Source organism: Oncorhynchus masou, chromosome 13 (genome assembly GCF_036934945.1).
Source record: "Oncorhynchus masou masou isolate Uvic2021 chromosome 13, UVic_Omas_1.1, whole genome shotgun sequence".
Taxonomy (NCBI): Eukaryota; Metazoa; Chordata; class Actinopteri; order Salmoniformes; family Salmonidae; genus Oncorhynchus; species Oncorhynchus masou.
The window spans coordinates 77,064,643-77,084,005 of NC_088224.1; the positions used below are offsets into that span (position 1 = coordinate 77,064,643).

General features: G+C 46.1%; 1 protein-coding gene across 2 annotated transcripts; it reads right to left on the reverse strand.

Moving 5' to 3' along the window:
- Nucleotides 1-588: 588 nt before the first annotated feature.
- On the reverse strand, nt 589-16,710 carry alp3 (alkaline phosphatase 3). Of its 2 annotated transcripts, XM_064982750.1 has the most exons (14): nt 16,579-16,710; nt 12,792-12,908; nt 12,494-12,609; nt 12,086-12,260; nt 8,396-8,568; nt 7,028-7,168; nt 6,453-6,522; nt 6,022-6,156; nt 5,145-5,336; nt 3,341-3,457; nt 2,689-2,951; nt 1,093-1,135; nt 984-1,009; nt 589-892 (listed from the first exon to the last, which is right to left on the reverse strand). In XM_064982750.1, exons 1-12 carry the CDS (start codon nt 16,646-16,648, stop codon nt 1,127-1,129), a joined length of 1,578 nt encoding a protein of 525 aa, XP_064838822.1. In that variant the 5' UTR covers nt 16,649-16,710; the 3' UTR covers nt 589-892; nt 984-1,009; nt 1,093-1,126. The 2 variants fall into 2 exon arrangements, with proteins under 2 accessions (XP_064838822.1, XP_064838821.1); XM_064982749.1 differs by lacking the exons at nt 589-892; nt 984-1,009; nt 1,093-1,135 and having other exon boundaries at nt 2,222-2,951.
- Between the last annotated feature and the right edge of the window lie 2,653 nt (nt 16,711-19,363).

The following is a 19,363-nucleotide window of genomic DNA, read 5'->3' on the forward strand; positions in this document are numbered from 1 at the left end:
AAGTCTCTGAATGTCCTTGAGTGGACCAGTCAGAGCCTGGACTTGTACCAATCGAACATCTCTGGAGAGACCTGAAAATAGCTATGCAGTGACGCTCCCCATCCAACCTGACAGAGCTTGAGAGGATCTGCATAGAAGAATGCGAGGAACTCCCCAAATACAGGTGTGCCAAGCTTGTAGCGTCATACACAAGAAGACTTGAGGCATTAATCGCTGCAAAAGGTGCTTCAACAAAGTTCTTAGTAAAGGGTCTGAATACTTATGTAAATGTGATATTTCAGTTTGCAAACATTTCTAAAAAAGGTTTTTTGCTTTGTCATTATGTGTTATTGTGTGTAGATTGATTAGGCTAAAGAACACTTTTAATCAATTTTAGAATAAGGCTTTAATGTAATAAAATAGGCCAAAGTAGGCCTACTCATATCATGAGATCACGGCTGTTCAGACCTACGCAGCACGATAGACAGACACACTAAAAATAAAAGGTTGTTTGAGGAGTTTTTGAAACTGTGGGGAACCCCTATAAGTTCTTCAAGAACCATTTAAAAAAAACATTAATGGTTCCACAAAGAACGTTTTGGTGTTCATTTTTATTAGTAATAATCAGCAAAAATAACAACAATAACACAATCTTTTAGTTGTCCTTGTTGATTTTAGAGGCAAAGCAGCATTTAAAAAAAACAGGTACCCTCCCAGCCCCAAGTCCAATACATATGTCCTCTGGCATGTTGATGACCTTTGTCGGTTATCCATAGCCAGAATGATTTTGTAGTGCATGGTGATCGAACAGGTCACTTTTGACAACGGTTTTCATACCTCGTCCATAATGTAGATGCCTCGGGGATCTTCATTGAAGAGGTAGGAGGAGGAAGATGGCTGCTGTGACAGAGTCCTATAAGGTTTTAGATTAATTCAAATTATTTGTAGATGATACATGTGATCTGCATAACATTATGAGACAAACCAATACCAATGATATATACCTTTGTGTGCCTCCTGGTCGGTATACCTGCAGACACATGCAAATAAGTGAGCCAGCCATTCAGTAATCGGCACCCAATGCAGCTTTAACATATTCTTACATATTCTTACCTCTGTTGATTCCTATCAATTGAATTGGCCATTTTCAGAATTTCTAAAAAGGGAGAAAGTGTGAAATGACACAGCCATTTGCATAAATATGAAAAGATTGATGGTATAATCATAAAAGGAGAAACCTTATCTTACATTTAGGACATCTTTACATTTTTCAGTTAAGTGCCTGCACCTGCTGTCTTATCAAATTCAAACTGTTTAAGCTGGTCAGTTAGGTTCCTGCAAGAACCCCCAATAACTAAAGAGGTTCCTCGATTAACCCCACCTCCTATGGGGTTCTTGGAAGAATCTTTTGTGGCAATATTTCAGTGCCAAGAACCCTAAGGTTCTTCAGGAAACTTTGAGGACGTTAGAAGGACCCTTGTTGAACACCTCATTTTTTAAATGTAGAAGCTCGTTGTGTTTTTTTCCTCGTTACCCCTTTCCCCGTCCTTTGATACATATTGTCCTACCTGTCCAATACCATACACCCACCGTTGCGCAATCTGTCTCGATTTCGCAACATTTCAAATTTGCAGCAACCTGTATATCACACACAACATGCCGCAGAGCTGTTTCCCTTGTGTTCTAGCGGCACCAAAAGGCGGTATTGTGTAACAACACCTGAGTCGAGAAAAGGCATGTTGCGCGGTGTAGCGGAATGATGCGGCTTGAAACCAGACGCACAATATATATTTGCTTAGGCTATATTGCAAATCAATTAATAGCTCAAGGATCCAACTGACTATTGTAATATGCTCAATGAATTGGCAAGGCTTGGCTGATATAGCAGTTGGATCATTACAATAGGAAAGGATGGCGTATCGACTTCACAAAACACACAAGAAGTCTACAGATTATTTCCATTGTGGTCGTCTTATTTGCTCGACAAGTAGCCTACGCGAATAGTGGATTATACAATTACACATAAATACAATGGCAATAGTTTTAAGGGTGTCTACAACTACAAGGAAATTACCTGATGCTTTAAAAAAAAGAGACAATTGGGTGCAAGGAGGGTCCGGTCACTCGTAATAGCCAAACTCTGCAACAGCTGTACACAATAATTACAATAATCTGTCATTATGGGACGGAAATATGTGATCTTTAAATATTGTGCATTATTAATGGACTGCTGTAGTAATGTCATCAAACACTTTCAGGCCTCGATCCTCAATTAGCAACGCAGATATTAGAATAGGAGATCAAACGGCTTTGGCCGCCAGGAGGGAACTAGTCATTCCCCAATCCTCATCCTTCTATGGTTTCATCACACTGCTAAATAGGCCTGTAGCATTTTTCTCTGACTAACCAATGTATTATTATTGACTCAGAGCTGAAGTTAAGACAATGGCAGAATGGTTATCTTCTAGTCCATATACTTTTTATTAGCGACAAATATATGATTTATTTAAATATAAACATATACAAATCAGGAGTATTGTCATAATTTACATAATTTGACAAAATCATTTTGGCACAGAGCACTTTTTTGTTGAAGAGGAGTAGCAAAACAAATGGACCTCTTTCTGTCCCTCCCTCTTCTCCACCTCCACCAGTCTCTCAGTGCAGCACGGCAGCCAGTAGGGCAGTAACCAGAGAGATGAAGGATACCTGGGATGGTGCACTGTTCCTATCATCATCAGTAGCAGTGACGAGGATCCTCTTGATATTGGTGTGTTGAGGTCTACTTGCACAGTGCCTGAGATCCCGTCCCACACAGCCAGCATAGGCCATGGCATGGGCCAGGTAACTCTGCTCCTGGACCCCGTGGAAGAGGTGGGCCATGGGGCCGCGGGCCAGCACTGCCACATCTTCCCCACCATGGGTCTCAGTGTCCAGGGGCACCGCAGACAGCTGCACGTAGTCCTTCGACTCTGACCAAGGTGAATAAATATGTGAATATGGACTGGAGAGATAAACATTCTGCAGGAGTGATATTTATCAAGAAGGCCACAGGACAAGGAAGGAGTGTACAGAGAGGAAAGCCACAGGACAAGGTAGGAGAGTACAGAGAGGAAAGCCACAGGACAAGGTAGGAGAGTACAGAGAGGAAAGCCACAGGACAAGGTAGGAGAGTACAGAGAGGAAAGCCACAGGCCAAGGAAGGAGAGTACAGAGAGGAAAGCCACAGGCCAAGGAAGGAGAGTACAGAGAGGAAAGCCACAGGCCAAGGAAGGAGAGTACAGAGAGGAAAGCCACAGGCCAAGGAAGGAGAGCACAGAGAGGAAAGCCACAGGTGAAGACCAGAGTTTTGGTTTCTTACGTGTATCCACTTTACGGATGTCAGGGCGCTTGTTGTCTACGACTTTGTATCCAGGGCCGTTTCCGTACATCAGGGTTGTGTAAGGCAGCATATCCTTCCCATACAGAGGAGATTTCCCTGTGAGAGAGACACACAGTGGGATGAATCACAATGTATAGGTCTTACACACAGTAAGAGAGTAGGAGCGTGTCCCAAGAGAGCTTGGGGTCAAGCAAGTTGTCTCCAGACCGATGAGATATTAGACTTTCCAGACCTTACTGATGAACTGCTGAGTGTTTCACTACTGCATTAATCACAGAGAGAGAGAGAGAGAGAGAGAGAGAGAGAGAGAGAGAGAGAGAGAGAGGAGAAGGCAGAAGGAGGGTGGTGGGGAATGGAGAGGAAGGGAGATCTGAACGCTGGAGAGCCTCTTGGAAGGAGCAATAGAGGAAGGGAGAGGCAGAACGGGGTGGGAGGGAGAGGCAGAGAAGGGAGGGAGGGAGAGATAGAGAAGGGAGGGAGAGAGAGGCAAGGGAGAGAGAGGCAGAGAGGGGAGGGAGAGAGAGGCAGAGAGGGGAGGGAGAGAGAGTCAGAGAGGGGAGGGAGAGAGAGGCAGAGAGGGGAGGGAGAGAGAGACAGAGAGGGGAGGGAGAGAGAGGCAGAGAGGGGAGGGAGAGAGAGACAGAGAGGGGAGGGAGAGAGAGGCAGAGAGGGGAGGGGGAGAGAGGCAGAGAGGGGAGGGAGAGAGAGTCAGAGAGGGGAGGGAGAGAGAAGTCAGAGGGGAGGGGGAGGAGGCAGAGAGGGGAGGGAGAGAGAGGCAGAGAGGGGGAGAGGGAGACAGAGAGGGAGGGAGAGAGAGGCAGAGAGGGGAGGGAGAGAGGCAGAGAGGGGAGGGAGGGAGAGGAGAGGGAGGGAGAGGCAGAGAGGGGAGGGAGAGAGAGGCAGAGAGGGGAGGGAGGGGGAGAGAGGCAGAGGCAGGGGGAGGGGGAGAGAGGCAGAGAGGGGAGGGGGAGAGAGACAGAGAGGGGAGGTTAGGGAGAGGCAGAGAGGGGAGGGGGAGAGAGGCAGAGAGGGGAGGTTAGGGAGAGGCAGAGAGAGGGAGGGGGGGGAGAGAGGCAGAGAGGGGAGGGGGAGAGAGGGGGAGGGGGAGAGAGGCAGAGAGGGGAGGGAGAGAGAGAGAGGCAGAGAGGGGAGGGAGAGAGAGACAGAGAGGGGAGGTTAGGGAGAGGAAGAGAGGGGAGGTTAGGGAGAGGCAGAGAGGGGAGGGAGAGAGAGGCAGAGAGGGGAGGGAGAGAGAGACAGAGAGGGGAGGTTAGGGAGTGATCTAAGCTGTTTGTTTTCCTCTGTAATTGCAGGGGAGAGGAAATGTCAAAGTGCCAGTGGCGTCTCCCAGACGGCGGCGGAGGCCCCGCCTAGTGGAGCACACCCACCTCTGATGTCATCAAAGCTGTGAGGAGTGACACCTTGGGGAAGGGGGAGGCAGAGCAGGTAGGTGGGGGGAGAGGTGGCAGAATGAGGATGTCCTGTCCACAGAGGGGTGTGTGTGTAAAGGGGGAGAGATTCTTACTGCTTCACTACGTAAGGGCATTACTAAACCAATGCAACATGACTATTGGTAGTTTCGTCAATTTAGCATGACCTGACCCAAACTTCTAATCATGGTACCACCAAAAAATGTTGACCAAACATTCCTTTAACTATAAAAACACTGTCGTGAAAAAGCCCCATATTCAGAATGATTACTAAAATAACCAACTCTAACTGTATGGGGAAAACAGAAACCATAATCCATGTAGAAAGTTGTTTCTGTGAGGTCGTTGCTTACCCAGAATGCTTTGCCCTCTAAAGGGGTATCCATTGAAGGTGAAGGCGTGGGAGTGGTCAGCTGTCACCAGGGTGAGAGTCTCCTCCTCATTGGTCAGCTCCAGGCCCTTGGCGACAGCATTGTCAAAGGCAACCGTCTCGTGCAACGCCATGGAGGCTCTGCTGGCATGGTGGCCCTGGTCGATACGTCCACCTGACACACACAGAGAGAAAGAGAAGGATGAAGTTACCCATAAACACTGATCTAAGCTCAGTATTTTGGTGTCATCTTTAATAATTTAAGGTTAAGATTGGGGGAAGGTAAGCTGAACCCAGGTCTGTGTGTAAGGGACAAGGAACCACTGGCTCTGGGAATTCAAATAAAAAGAACACAAATAACATTGTAATGTTGAAATAAAGTTGAAATGACACTAATACATGTGTTACTTAGCCAAGTAAAACCAACCTAGCTGCAGTTGAAGGCATTCACTTGTACAACTGACTAGGTATCCCCCTTTCTAACATAATGTTGCCTCTCCTCACACTGCAGCAAGGTACTACATGCAGGTACTGCATGCAGGTACTACATGCAGATCCTACTACAGTCTGCAGATGTATGTAGTGTACTGCAGTCCCTAACCGTCTTGCTGAGAAGCACGCATCAGAACAGCAACTAACTAACCTCTGTATTGACTCCAGATCCAGAAATATGGCAACACACACACTTTGAAACCAATGCATGTTGGTGTTCAGTTATATAAGCAAGTGGTGTGATTATTCAATCAATAGATTGATTGTATTTTAACAAACAACCGTGCACCTATGTTAAGGAGGAACTTGTTGGAATTGGTTTGATGGATGGATTCATTGACTGACAGCTTGGTTAACCATTTGCTCACCTTCTACCAGGAGGAAGAATCCCTTGGGGTTTTTGCTGAGGATGCGGATGGCCTTTTCTGTGGTCTCAGCGATGGAAGGGTCCATGGTGGGGTCTCTCTCCACGTCAAAGCGCAGGTCTCCAGGCTCAAACAGGGCTGCAGGGAACAGGGTTGATCAGGTAAGAAAAGAAGAGTACTCAATGCGCTTCAGCCCGTGTAAATGTATGATAAAATGGGTCAGTATCAGCTTAGTCAATATTCACAATACATATATGTAGGCTAAGGGATGTAGGAACAGGTAAGCAGGATGAGGAACTCTATTCCAAAGTGTAAGAAAGTGAAAAAACCAAGGACACCCCAGTGTCTATTGATATACAGTAAGAATCAGCAGTAATGTTGGCCGTGACCTTCAGAATACACAGAAAAATTGACAGAATACTACAATCCTTTACCCATAAGGTAGTCAGTGGTGTCAGGGTCCACAGCATCAAAGTCAGTCCTGTTCCACACGTAACGAGCCACCTGTCAGACAGACAGACGGACGGACGGACAGAGAGAGAGACAGAGAGAGAGAGAGAGAGAGAGAGACAGACAGACAGAGAAAGAGAGAGAGAAAGAGAAATAGAGAGAGAGAGAGAGAGAGAGAGAGAGAGACAGACAGACAGACAGACAGACAGACAGACAGACAGACAGACAGACAGACAGACAGACAGACAGACAGACAGACAGACAGACAGAGAAAGAGAGAGAGAGCGAGAAAAAGAGAGTGAGAGAGAGTGAGAGAGAGTGAAAGAGAGAGAGAGAAAGAGAGAGATAAAGAGAGAGAAAGAGAGAGAGAGAGAGAGAGACAGAGAGAAACAGAGAGAGATAAAGAGAGAGAAAGAGAAAGAGAGAGAGAGAGAGAGAGAGAGAGAGAGAGAGAGAGAGAGGGGGCAGTCTGAATACACGTCTTTGGGCAATTTTGTGGCTGAATGTAACCAATGTTGTGTGTCAATTTGTTGTTCCATAGTTTTTTTTCTCTCTTTACCTTTCCGACTTTCATCTTCTGCCAGTCAGAGATGAGGTGGCGTCCGTCCTGTCTCTTGCCACTGGAGGCCAGGTCTCGGGGGTACTCTGGATCCCAGGTGCCCTTAGGGGTCATGTACTTCCTCCCCCCGCCAATGATCACCTGGAGACGGACACATCATTCATGTTCATGTTCAGGGTTGGCATTAAATGACAATAACAACTGAGGCAATCAGCTTGCCCTCAACCAGATTCACCACAGATTTGACCTTCAGACTTGACCTCTCAGGCTCACCTTCATTAATGACTACTGAATAACAATACATCTCTGGGTCAATAGAGGTGCTGAGAGGTCATGGATAACATTACATCTCTGGGTCAATAGAGGTGCTGAGAGGTCATGGATAACATTACATCTCTGGGTCAATAGAGATGCTGAGAGGTCATGAATAACAATACATCTCTGGGTCAATAGAGGTGCTGAGAGGTCATGAATAACAATACATCTCTGGGTCAATAGAGGTGCTGAGAGGTCAGGAATAACATTACCTCTCTGGGTCAATAGAGGAGTTGAGAGGTCATGAATAACATTAACTCTCTGGGTCAATAGAGGAGTTGAGAGGTCATGAATAACACTAACTCTCTGGGTCAATAGAGGTGCTGAGAGGTCATGAATAACATTACCTCTCTGGGTCAATAGAGGAGTTGAGAGGTCATGAATAACACTAACTCTCTGGGTCAATAGAGGCACAGAGAGGTCATGAATATCACTAACGCTCTGGGTCAATAGAGGAGTTGAGAGGTCATGAATAACATTAACTCTCTGGGTCAATAGAGGTGCTGAGAGGTCATGAATAACATTACCTCTCGGTCAATAGAGGAGTTGAGAGCTCATGAATAACACTAACTCTCTGGGTCAATAGAGGTGCTGAGAGGTCATAAATAACATTACCTCTCTGGGTCAATAGAGGTGCAGAGAGGTCATGAATAACACTAACTCTTTGGGTCAACAGAGGTGCTGAGAGGTCATAAATAACATTACCTCTCTGGGTCAATAGAGGAGTTGAGAGGTCATGAATAACATTAACTCTCTGGGTCAATAGAGGTGCTGAGAGGTCATGAATAACATTACCTCTCGGTCAATAGAGGAGTTGAGAGCTCATGAATAACACTAACTCTCTGGGTCAATAGAGGTGCTGAGAGGTCATAAATAACATTACCTCTCTGGGTCAATAGAGGAGTTGAGAGGTCATAAATAACATTACCTCTCTGGGTCAATAGAGGAGTTGAGAGGTCATGAATAACATTAACTCTCTGGGTCAATAGAGGAGTTGAGAGGTCATGAATAACACTAACTCTTTGGGTCAACAGAGGGGTTTTGGCTGCTCACATCAATGTCAGTGTTTTTTAGGAGCTGAGAGGCAATGTCTGTGCATCCTTCTTTCTTGGCAGAGGCGGGCATGTCTGCATCGCTGTACCACTTCCTGCTGGCACTGTGGGCATAGGTTGTGGCAGGAGTTGCATGCTGGACCCGCGTTGTTGTGACGATGCCAACCGATTTACCTAGGAGGGAATGAAGGAGGAAGAGTGAGAGGTGAGGAAAGAAGGAGGGTGGGAGAGGAGGAAGTCAGAAAGGAAGGAGGGAGTGAGGGAGAGGAGGAAGTCAGAAAGGAAGGAGGGAGTGAGGGAGAGGAGGAAGTCAGAAAGGAAGGAGGGAGGGAGGGAGAGGAGGAAGTCAGAAAGGAAGGAGGGAGTGAGGGAGAGGAGGAAGTCAGAAAGGAAGGAGGGAGGGAGGGAGGGAGAGGAGGAAGTCAGAAAGGAAGGAGGGAGTGAGGGAGAGGAGGAAGTCAGAAAGGAAGGAGGGAGGGAGGAAGACAGAAAGGAAGGAGGGAGGGAGGGAGGGAGAGGAGGAAGTCAGAAAGGAAGGAGGGAGGGAGGGAGAGGAGGAAGTCAGAAAGGAAGGAGGGAGTGAGGGAGAGGAGGAAGTCAGAAAGGAAGGAGAGAGGGAGGAAGTCAGAAAGGAAGGAGGGAGGGAGGGAGGGAGGGAGAGGAGGAAGTCAGAAAGGAAGGAGGGAGGGAGGGAGAGGAGGAAGTCAGAAAGGAAGGAGGGAGGGAGGGAGAGGAGGAAGTCAGAAAGGAAGGAGGGAGGGAGGGAGAGGAGGAAGTCAGAAAGGAAGGAGGGAGGGAGAGGGTCAGGGGAAAGTTTTCCGTCAAACCTTGTCCACTATCAAAATAATCACCCTTAGTTTTGAATACTTACTGTATTTTTAATGTGTGATATAGCCATGTGGCTGTGTTTTTGTGTCAGATATCACATTATTCGGCATTGAAATTAGAATACTTACAGTTATTATGCTCATAGCAAGTAATTCATCAGTTTTACTGCTGCTGAAAGCACATTCTATGTTGTTCTCTCTATCAAACACATGGTTGCTTTTAATCTCTCTCTCTGAAGGGATATCAGCCTCCTGTGTAGGGTCAGGCCTGTCTCTGAAGGGATATCAGCCTCCTGTGTAGGGGTCAGGCCTGTCTCTGAAGGGATATCAGCCTCCTGTGTAGGGTCAGGACTGTCTCTGAAGGGATATCAGCCTCCTGTGTAGGGTCAGGACTGTCTCTGAAGGGATATCACCCTCCTGTGTAGGGTCAGGCCTGTCTCTGAAAGGATATCAGCCTCCTGTGTCAGGGTCAGACCTGTCTCTGAAGGGATATCACCCTCCTGTATCAGGGTCAGACCTGTCTCTGAAGGGATATCACCCTCCTGTGTCAGGGTCAGGCCTGTCTCTGAAGGGATATCAGCCTCCTGTGTCAGGGTCAGACCTGTCTCTGAAGGGATATCACCCTCCTGTATCAGGGTCAGACCTGTCTCTGAAGGGATATCACCCTCCTGTGTAGGGTCAGGACTGTCTCTGAAGGGATATCAGCCTCCTGTGTCAGGGTCAGACCTGTCTCTGAAGGGATATCACCCTCCTGTGTCAGGGTCAGACCTGTCTCTGAAGGGATATCAGCCTCCTGTGTAGGGTCAGGACTGTCTCTGAAGGGATATCAGCCTCCTGTATCAGGGTCAGGCCTGTCTCTGAAGGGATATCAGCCTCCTGTGTAGGGTCAGGACTGTCTCTGAAGGGATATCACCCTCCTGTGTCAGGGTCAGACCTGTCTCTGAAGGGATATCAGCCTCCTGTGTAGGGTCAGGACTGTCTCTGAAGGGATATCACCCTCCTGTGTCAGGGTCAGACCTGTCTCTGAAGGGATATCAGCCTCCTGTGTAGGGTCAGGACTGTCTCTGAAGGGATATCACCCTCCTGTGTAGGGTCAGGACTGTCTCTGAAGGGATATCACCCTCCTGTGTAGGGTCAGGACTGTCTCTGAAGGGATATCACCCTCCTGTGTCAGGGTCAGGACTGTCTCTGAAGGGATATCACCCTCCTGTGTAGGGTCAGGACTGTCTCTGAAGGGATATCAGCCTCCTGTATAAGGGTCAGGACTGTCTCTGAAGGGATATCACCCTCCTGTGTAGGGTCAGGCCTGTCTCTGAAGGGATATCAGCCTCCTGTGTAGGGTCAGACCTGTCTCTGAAGGGATATCACCCTCCTGTGTCAGGGTCAGACCTGTCTCTGAAGAGATATCAGCCTCCTGTGTAGGGTCAGGCCTGTCTCTGAAGGGATATCAGCCTCCTGTGTAGGGTCAGGCCTGTCTCTGAAGGGATATCAGCCTCCTGTGTAGGGGTCAGGCCTGTCTCTGAAGGGATATCAGCCTCCTGTGTAGGGTCAGGACTGTCTCTGAAGAGATATCAGCCTCCTGTGTCAGGGTCAGGCCTGTCTCTGAAGGGATATCACCCTCCTGTGTCAGGGTCAGACCTGTCTCTGAAGAGATATCAGCCTCCTGTATCAGGGTCAGGCCTGTCTCTGAAGGGATATCAGCCTCCTGTGTCAGGGTCAGGCCTGTCTCTGAAGGGATATCAGCCTCCTGTGTAAGGGTCAGGCCTGTCTCTGAAGAGATATCAGCCTCCTGTCAGTCAGGGTCAGGCCTGTCTCTGAAGGGATATCACCCTCCTGTGTCAGGGTCAGACCTGTCTCTGAAGGGATATCAGCCTCCTGTATCAGGGTCAGGCCTGTCTCTGAAGGGATATCAGCCTCCTGTGTAGGGTCAGGCCTGTCTCTGAAGGGATATCACCCTCCTGTGTCAGGGTCAGACCTGTCTCTGAAGAGATATCAGCCTCCTGTATCAGGGTCAGGCCTGTCTCTGAAGGGATATCACCCTCCTGTATCAGGGTCAGGTCAGGCCTGTCTCTGAAGGGATATCAGCCTCCTGTGTAAGGGTCAGGCCTGTCTCTGAAGAGATATCAGCCTCCTGTGTCAGGGTCAGGCCTGTCTCTGAAGGGATATCAGCCTCCTGTATCAGGGTCAGGCCTGTCTCTGAAGGGATATCAGCCTCCTGTGTAGGGTCAGGCCTGTCTCTGAAGGGATATCAGCCTCCTGTGTAGGGTCAGGACTGTCTCTGAAGGGATATCAGCCTCCTGTGTAGGGTCAGGCCTGTCTCTGAAGGGATATCAGCCTCCTGTGTAGGGTCAGGCCTGTCTCTGAAGGGATATCAGCCTCCTGTGTAGGGTCAGGCCTGTCTCTGAAAGGATATCAGCCTCCTGTGTAGGGTCAGGCCTGTCTCTGAAAGGATATCAGCCTCCTGTGTAGGGTCAGGGCTGTGGAGCTGGGAGTTATGAAATATTTATGGTTTGTGATAAGGGAACATGATAACAGTCAAGGTAACATTCTCCTGCCTCCTTCGGCAGCTCAGTACTACACCAGGTCACAACACCTGATCACCAAAGAAGCCAGAGGGCCCAGACTCCAGCCAACAGCTTCAGGTGGTCCTTATAGACGCAACTGAACATCTAGCCAACTGTTATCTCTCTTGTGTTTATTAGTGTTTTATATCGGTATCTAACACCCACCTGATTATATAACATGTCCAGGAAAAACTCTGGACCCTAGTTATCGTCTGTAAGGTTTTCCTGGTAAGTCAACTGGATCAGGACAAAGTCAGGGCCCTAGTGATGTGGGAAGTTGGACAGAGATATGGTTCCTACCAGCATCTTTGGCCCACTTGAGAATAGAGGTGACCTCGTTGCCCTTCTGGGTCTTGCAGATTCCATTGCGAGCAGCAGCGTTCACACCGACCGTGTTCAGGTTGGTCTTAACACCACACAGGTAGGCTGTGGCTGTGGATGAACTGTCAGGGATCTGGAAGTCAACACTGTATGTCTGCACACAGACAGACAGTACATGCAAACATTAAGGGATAGAAAGGAATACACATGAATAATATGTACGCATGAGCTTGTACCTCCTACATACATCATTATACACAACAGACACAACATCTTCCTCTGAAAGAGGTACTCATGGTTGCAGCTGCACATCAAACAAAGTGTGATCTCTGTGGGTATCTCTATGCATGTTAATGTATGTATTTGAAGCTTTGTTTGTTTGTGTACCTTGAGGAGGCCCACATGGGGGAAAGTATCCATGGTCATCACTGTCTCCTCTCCAGACTGGTTGTGCATCTGGCCCTTGAGGATTCGAGCTGCTGTGATGGTGGTAATGCCCATACCTTGAGGGGAATGGCACAGAGAAATAGGGCTCGCTGGGGTTGTACTGGACTGGAACTGGTCAATTAGAATAGGCTGGGAAAGGAGGTTACCAATGAGTGTCACTCATTCTATTTGTTATGTAAGATTTGGATACGTTTAATACACCACTGATGTGAGGTTTGGACAGTGATTGGTCACTCACCGTCACCCAGGAAGAGCATGATGTTTTTGGCCACATTGGTGTTCAACTTCCTGTTCAGCGCTGCTTGCAAAGCCTTGGCACCCTGGGCTCTCCAGAACTCTGGGTTCTCCTCCTCAACTGGACCAGAGACAGAGACTTTTCAAAAACATACGTATCTAAAACACACTAATAAAAACATGCTTCACTAAAACACACTAATAAAAACATGCCTCACTAAAACACACTAATAAAAACATGCTTCACTAAAACACACTAATAAAAATATGCTTCACTAAAACACACTAATAAAAACATGCCTCACTAAAACACACTAATAAAAACATGCTTCACTAAAACACACTAATAAAAACATGCTTCACTAAAACACACTAATAAAAACATGCTTCACTAAAACACACTAATAAAAACATGCTTCACTAAAACACACTTATCTGAACTCCTCTAGCTCTCAAAACTTACACAGAGCAAACATTTCAGGAATATAAAAATGTTTTAACTTCTGTAATATTTGATATAATCTACTTTGAGAGAGTGTATGTGTGTGTGAGAGAGAGAGATCAGAGGGGGTAGATATGAACACCCTATGGACTGTGAGAGAGAGAGATCAGAGAGGGTAGATATGAACACCCTATGGACTGTGAGAGAGAGAGATCAGAGGGGGTAGATATGAACACCCAATGGACTGGGAGAGAGAGATCAGAGGGGGTAGAGATGAACACCCTATGGACTGTGAAAGAGAAAGATCAGAGGAGGTAGATATGAACACCCTATGGACTGTGAGAGAGAGAGATCAGAGGGGGTAGATATGAACACCCTATGGACTATGAGAGAGAGAGAGGTCAGAGGGGTTAGAGATTAACACCCTATGGACTGTGATAGAGAGATCAGAAGGGGTAGAGATGAACACCCTATGGACGGTGGGAGAGAGAGATCAGAGGGGGAAGATATGAACACCCTATGGAATGTGAGAGAGAGAGATCAGAGGGGGTAGATATGAACACCCTATGGATTGTGAGAGAGAGAGAGGTCAGAGGGTGTAGAGATGAACACCCTATGGACTGTGGGAGAGAGAGATCAGAGGGGGTAGATATGAACACCCTATGGACTGTGAGAGAGAGAGAGATCAGAGGGGGTAGATATGAACACCCTATGGACTGTGAGAGAGAGATAAGAGGGGGCAGAGATTAACACCCTATGGACTGTGAGAGAGAGATCAGAGGGGGTAGATATGAACACCCTATGGACTGGTCTTTGATCAGGCTCCAAGAGACATGTAGTGAAGACTATCATACTTCTCTTGCCTGGTCTTTATTCTCTCATCAGCTAAACATACTGTAGATAGGAGGCTACAGTAACATACTGTAGATAGGAGGCTACAGTAACATACTGTAGATAGAAGGCTACAGTAACATACTGTAGATAGGAGGCTACAGTAACATACTGTAGATAGGAGGCAACAGTAACATACTGTAGATAGGAGGCTACAGTAACATACTGTAGATAGGAGGCTACAGTAACATACTGTAGACAGGAGGCTACAGTAGCATACTGTAGATAGGAGGGTACCGTAACATACTGTAGACAGGAGGCTAGAGCAATATATTGTAGACAGAAGGCTACAGTAACATACTGTATTTAGGAGGCAACTGTAACATACTGTAGTTAGGAGGCTACAGTAACATACTGTAGATAGGAGGCTACAGTAATATACTGTAGATATGAGGCTACAGTAAGATAGTGTAGATAGGAGGTTACAGTAATATACTGTAGATAGGAGGCTACAGTAAGATACTGTAGATAGAAGGCTACAGTAATATACTGTAGATAGGAGGCTACAGTATTATACTGTAGATAAGAGGCTACAGTAACATACAGTAGATAGGAGGCTACAGTAACATAACGTAGAAAGAAGGCTGCAGTAAGATACTGTAGATAGGAGGATACAGTAGCATACTGTAGATAAAAGGCTACAGTAACATACAGTATATAGGAGGCTACAGTAACATACTGTAGATAGAAGGCTACAGTAACATACTGTAGATAGAAGGCTACAGTAAGATACTGTAGATAGGAGGCTACAGTAGCATACTGTATATAGGAGGCTACAGTAACATACTGTAGATAGAAGGCTACAGTAATATACTGTAGATAGGAGGCTACAGTAACATACTGTAGATAGAAGGCTACAGTCATATATTGTAGATAGGAGAGTACCATAACATACTGTAGATAGGAGACAACAGTAACATATTGTATATATGAGGCTACAGTAACATACTGTAGACAGGAGGCTAGAGCAACATATTTTAGACAGCAGGCTATAGTAACATATTGTATATAGGAGGCAACAGTAACATACTGTAGATAGGAGGCTACAGTAACATACTGAAGATAGGAGGCTACAATAACATACTGTAGATAGGAGGCAACAGTAACATACTGTAGATAGGAGGCTACAGTAACATACTGTAGACAGGAGGCTACAGTAGCATACTGTAGATAGGAGGGTACCGTAACATACTGTAGACAGGAGGCTAGAGCAATATATTGTAGACAGAAGGCTACAGTAACATACTGTATTTAGGAGGCAACTGTAACATACTGTAGTTAGGAGGCTACAGTAACATACTGTAGATAGGAGGCTACAGTAATATACTGTAGATAGGAGGCTACAGTAATATACTGTAGATAGGAGGCTACAGTAAGATACTGTAGATAGAAGGCTACAGTAATATACTGTAGATAGGAGGCTACAGTATTATACTGTAGATATGAGGCTACAGTAACATACTGTATATAGGAGGCTACAGTAACATAAAGTAGAAAGAAGGCTACAGTAAGATACTGTAGATAGGAGGCTACAGTAGCATACTGTAGATAAAAGGCTACAGTAACATACAGTATATAGGAGGCTACAGTAACATACTGTAGATAGAAGGCTACAGTAACATACTGTAGATAGAAGGCTACAGTAAGATACTGTAGATAGGAGGCTACAGTAACATACAGTATATAGGAGGCTACAGTAACATACTGTAGATAGAAGGCTACAGTAAGATACTGTAGATAGGAGGCTACAGTAGCATACTGTATATAGGAGGCTACAGTAACATACTGTAGATAGAAAGATACAGTAATATACTGTAGATAGGAGGCTACAGTAACATATTGTAGATAGAAGGCTACAGTAGTATATTGTAAATAGGAGAGTACCATAACATACTGTAGATAGGAGGCTATTGTAACATACTGTAGATAGATTGCTACAGCAATATACTATCGATAGGAGGTTACAGACAGTGTTTCAATTACATATTGTCATGGGTTTCAATTCGGACTGCAGATAGGAGTTTCTTCGTACTTTAATGTTTTGTCAGATTCAGAAGAACTTGTGTAGCGAGGTGAGAGAGAAGAGAGACAGGGAATTAAGAGTTTAGAAGTTTACGACGTGAGAGAGAAGAGAGACAGGGAATTAAGAGTTTAGAAGCTTACGACAAGGGAGAGGAGATCCAGCAGAGAAAAGAGTAGTCGAAGAGTAAGATCAAGTGAGAGAGAGAGAGAGTATGATGATGGAGTGAGAGGAGATTAGTTTGTGAAAGGAGAGAGTAAGAAGGTTTGAGGGGAAAGGACCGTAGAAACCAATGAATAGAGTGAATATAATTACAAACACAACTCAGAAGAAAGTCATAGTGATTGTCCAGAAGTAAGTCAATGAGAAGGGCAGGAGATGAGCTAAGTCAGGTCAGCTGACCATCCAGAGTAAATGTGTGTCTGGCAAATCTTTTACCTTTGGCGGTGGTTGAACCCAAAACCCCCAGCAGACACAGTGCCACGATAGACCATTTCTGAGTTTCCATGATGATGTCTAAAGAGGACAGTTATTCTCTCTGATCTTCCCTCAGCACAACAGAATAATATATTCCAGCCCTCCCCGGCCATAAATAATTTGTAATGGCAGGTCATAACACTGACTGATAGTGACCATAGGCCAACAACCAACACCAATATGGTGACTGACAACCAAAACCAACACCAATGTGGTGACTGACAACCAAAACCAACACCAATGTGGTGACTGACAACCATACCAACACCAGTGTGGTGACTGACAACCAACACCAACACCAGTGTGGTGACTGACAACCAACACCAACACCAATGTGGTGACTGACAACTATACCAACACCAATATGGTGACTGACAACTATACCAACACCAATGTGGTGACTGACAACTATACCAACACCAATATGGTGACTGACAACTATACCAACACCAATGTGGTGACTGACAACCAAAACCAACACCAATGTGGTGACTGACAACCAACACCAACACCAATGTGGTGACTGACAACTATACCAACACCAATATGGTAACTGACAACTATACCAACACCAATATGGTGACTGACAACCAAAACCAACACCAATGTGGTGACTGACAACCATACCAACACCAGTGTGGTGACTGACAACCATACCAACACCAGTGTGGTGACTGACAACCATACCAACACCAATATGGTGACTGACAACCAACACCAACACCAATGTGGTGACTGACAACCAACACCAACACCAATGTGGTGACTGACAACTATACCAACACCAATATGGTGACTGACAACCAAAACCAACACCAATATGGTGACTGACAACTATACCAACACCAATGTGGTGACTGACAACCAACACCAACACCAATGTGGTGACTGACAACCAATACCGACACCAATATGGTGACTGACAACCATACCAACACCAATATGGTGACTGACAAACCAACACCGATGTGCTCTCACAAGCAGACGCATGAAGTGCAAGTAATTAAGAAAGCAATGAGACACACACGCCACGTTTTTCTCTGTGATTTCATGGCCTTTCCACTACAAAGACTGGACTCAAGTACCTTAGACTCTCTACAGCTGTTTGAATACTTGATGTCCCACAGATTAAAACACCTACTCAGACATTATCAGAGCCAACAGCTCTGAATCATTGCTTTTGTTTATGACTTTATTGATTAACAGACTAGCAGTTCTTTAGAGGCACAGGGAGTGTGTGGGGACTGAGCTTCCAATAAACACACTGTAAACACTGACCTCGGATCTGCTAATACAATCGGGAACACACACACACACACACACACACACACACACACACACACACACACACACACACACACACACACACACACACACACACACACACACACACACACACACACACACACTAAATGAGTAGATCATTAATAACACAGTAGACAGGGGGATAAAGGATGATTTACATTATAGAGTCCAATGGGACTGGACTGCATGGATGAAGGGCTCGTCTCGGGGACAACTGCCAAACACACACACCAGTTAATCACGTATGCATATAAATACAGCAACTTCTTTATGAACAGATTTTTACATATACTCCCACACATTCTCACTGCACAGACTTTCAACATAACACTTCTTAACACTCAAATCACACACACACATTCATGAACCTACACGCAGAGACAAGCAGCCCCAAACACTGTAGTGTGAGTAGTGATAACAGCGGTGGTGAGGGTGAAGGCAGGGTGTGTTGGCTCTGTGTTATTGCGGGGGATTTACAGAAGGTGGCATGTGGGTCCAGGCAGGAGGCATGTGACATCACGTGGGCAATGTAAGTTAGGTATTATCTTTAGTGCCTGTGAAGAGGCGTGCCCATGGGCCATTGGCATACACTGCCACTGATTGACTGATTACAGATCGTTGGTTGACTGACTGATTGAGTGAATTAATCATTGGTTGGTTGATTGACTGATTGAGTGACTGACTAGCTGGTTGGTTGACTGACTGATTGCGTGACTGACAGGCTGGTTGACTGAGTGAGTGAGTGATTGACTAGCTGGTTGGCTGGTTGACTGATTGAGTGACTGACTAGCTGGTTGGTTGACTGACTGACTAGCTGGTTGGTTGACAGGCTGCTTATGCTTCACCAGTATGAAAAACCCCTTGTTTCTTTTGTTGAGGATGCTGCCACCATCATGCCTGGAATAGACGGCTCCATGCTGGAGTCCCTGTACAGCTCAAAACTCATGTCCCTGGGAGCAGACAGCCCTGCAATACACAGGCAGAGGTGTTATGCACTCACACTCAAATCTCCAAAAATGTGCAGTCACATAGATGGTGTGATGGCTCCCTCTAGTGATTATGAAAGTATAGAACAAACCTGAATCAGCTGTGGAGTGCTCGGGTAAAAATCAAAACGTGCCCCCAGGGAGCGACCACAGGGCAGAGTTCGGGAAACCCGGGCCTCGGGAATAGTGTGCCATTTCGGACACAGTCAGTCTTCCCCAGTGCCCCATATACTGTACTGACCTATTAGGCCTCTTTAGCCAATCTGTTGGTTGGCTGTCTTTGAAAACTGGGAGGAACCTGTTGATTGTGATGGATAAAAGGAGGCTAAAGATAAGACCATGACAGTAATTGAAGGATCAACATGTCAGCAGGGGAAAGAATAATTCCTGTAACAGTCAGGCAAGATAAAACGATAACAAAGGGAAACAAAATGGCCACCGGGATAAGGTTACAG

What these genes read in the sequence shown, in the direction of transcription:
- alp3 (XM_064982749.1), bottom strand. Translation starts at nt 16,648, where the DNA reads ATGGAAACTCAGAAATGGTCTATCGTGGCACTGTGTCTGCTGGGGGTT. An exon ending in CAAGTGGGCCAAAGATGCTG is followed by an intron (nt 8,569 to 12,085) that starts GTAGGAACCATA and finishes ATTCCCTCCTAG; the next exon opens with GTAAATCGGTTGGCATCGTC. An exon ending in TAGAGGGCAAAGCATTCTGG is followed by an intron (nt 3,458 to 5,144) that starts GTAAGCAACGAC and finishes TCTCTCTCACAG; the next exon opens with GGAAATCTCCTCTGTATGGG.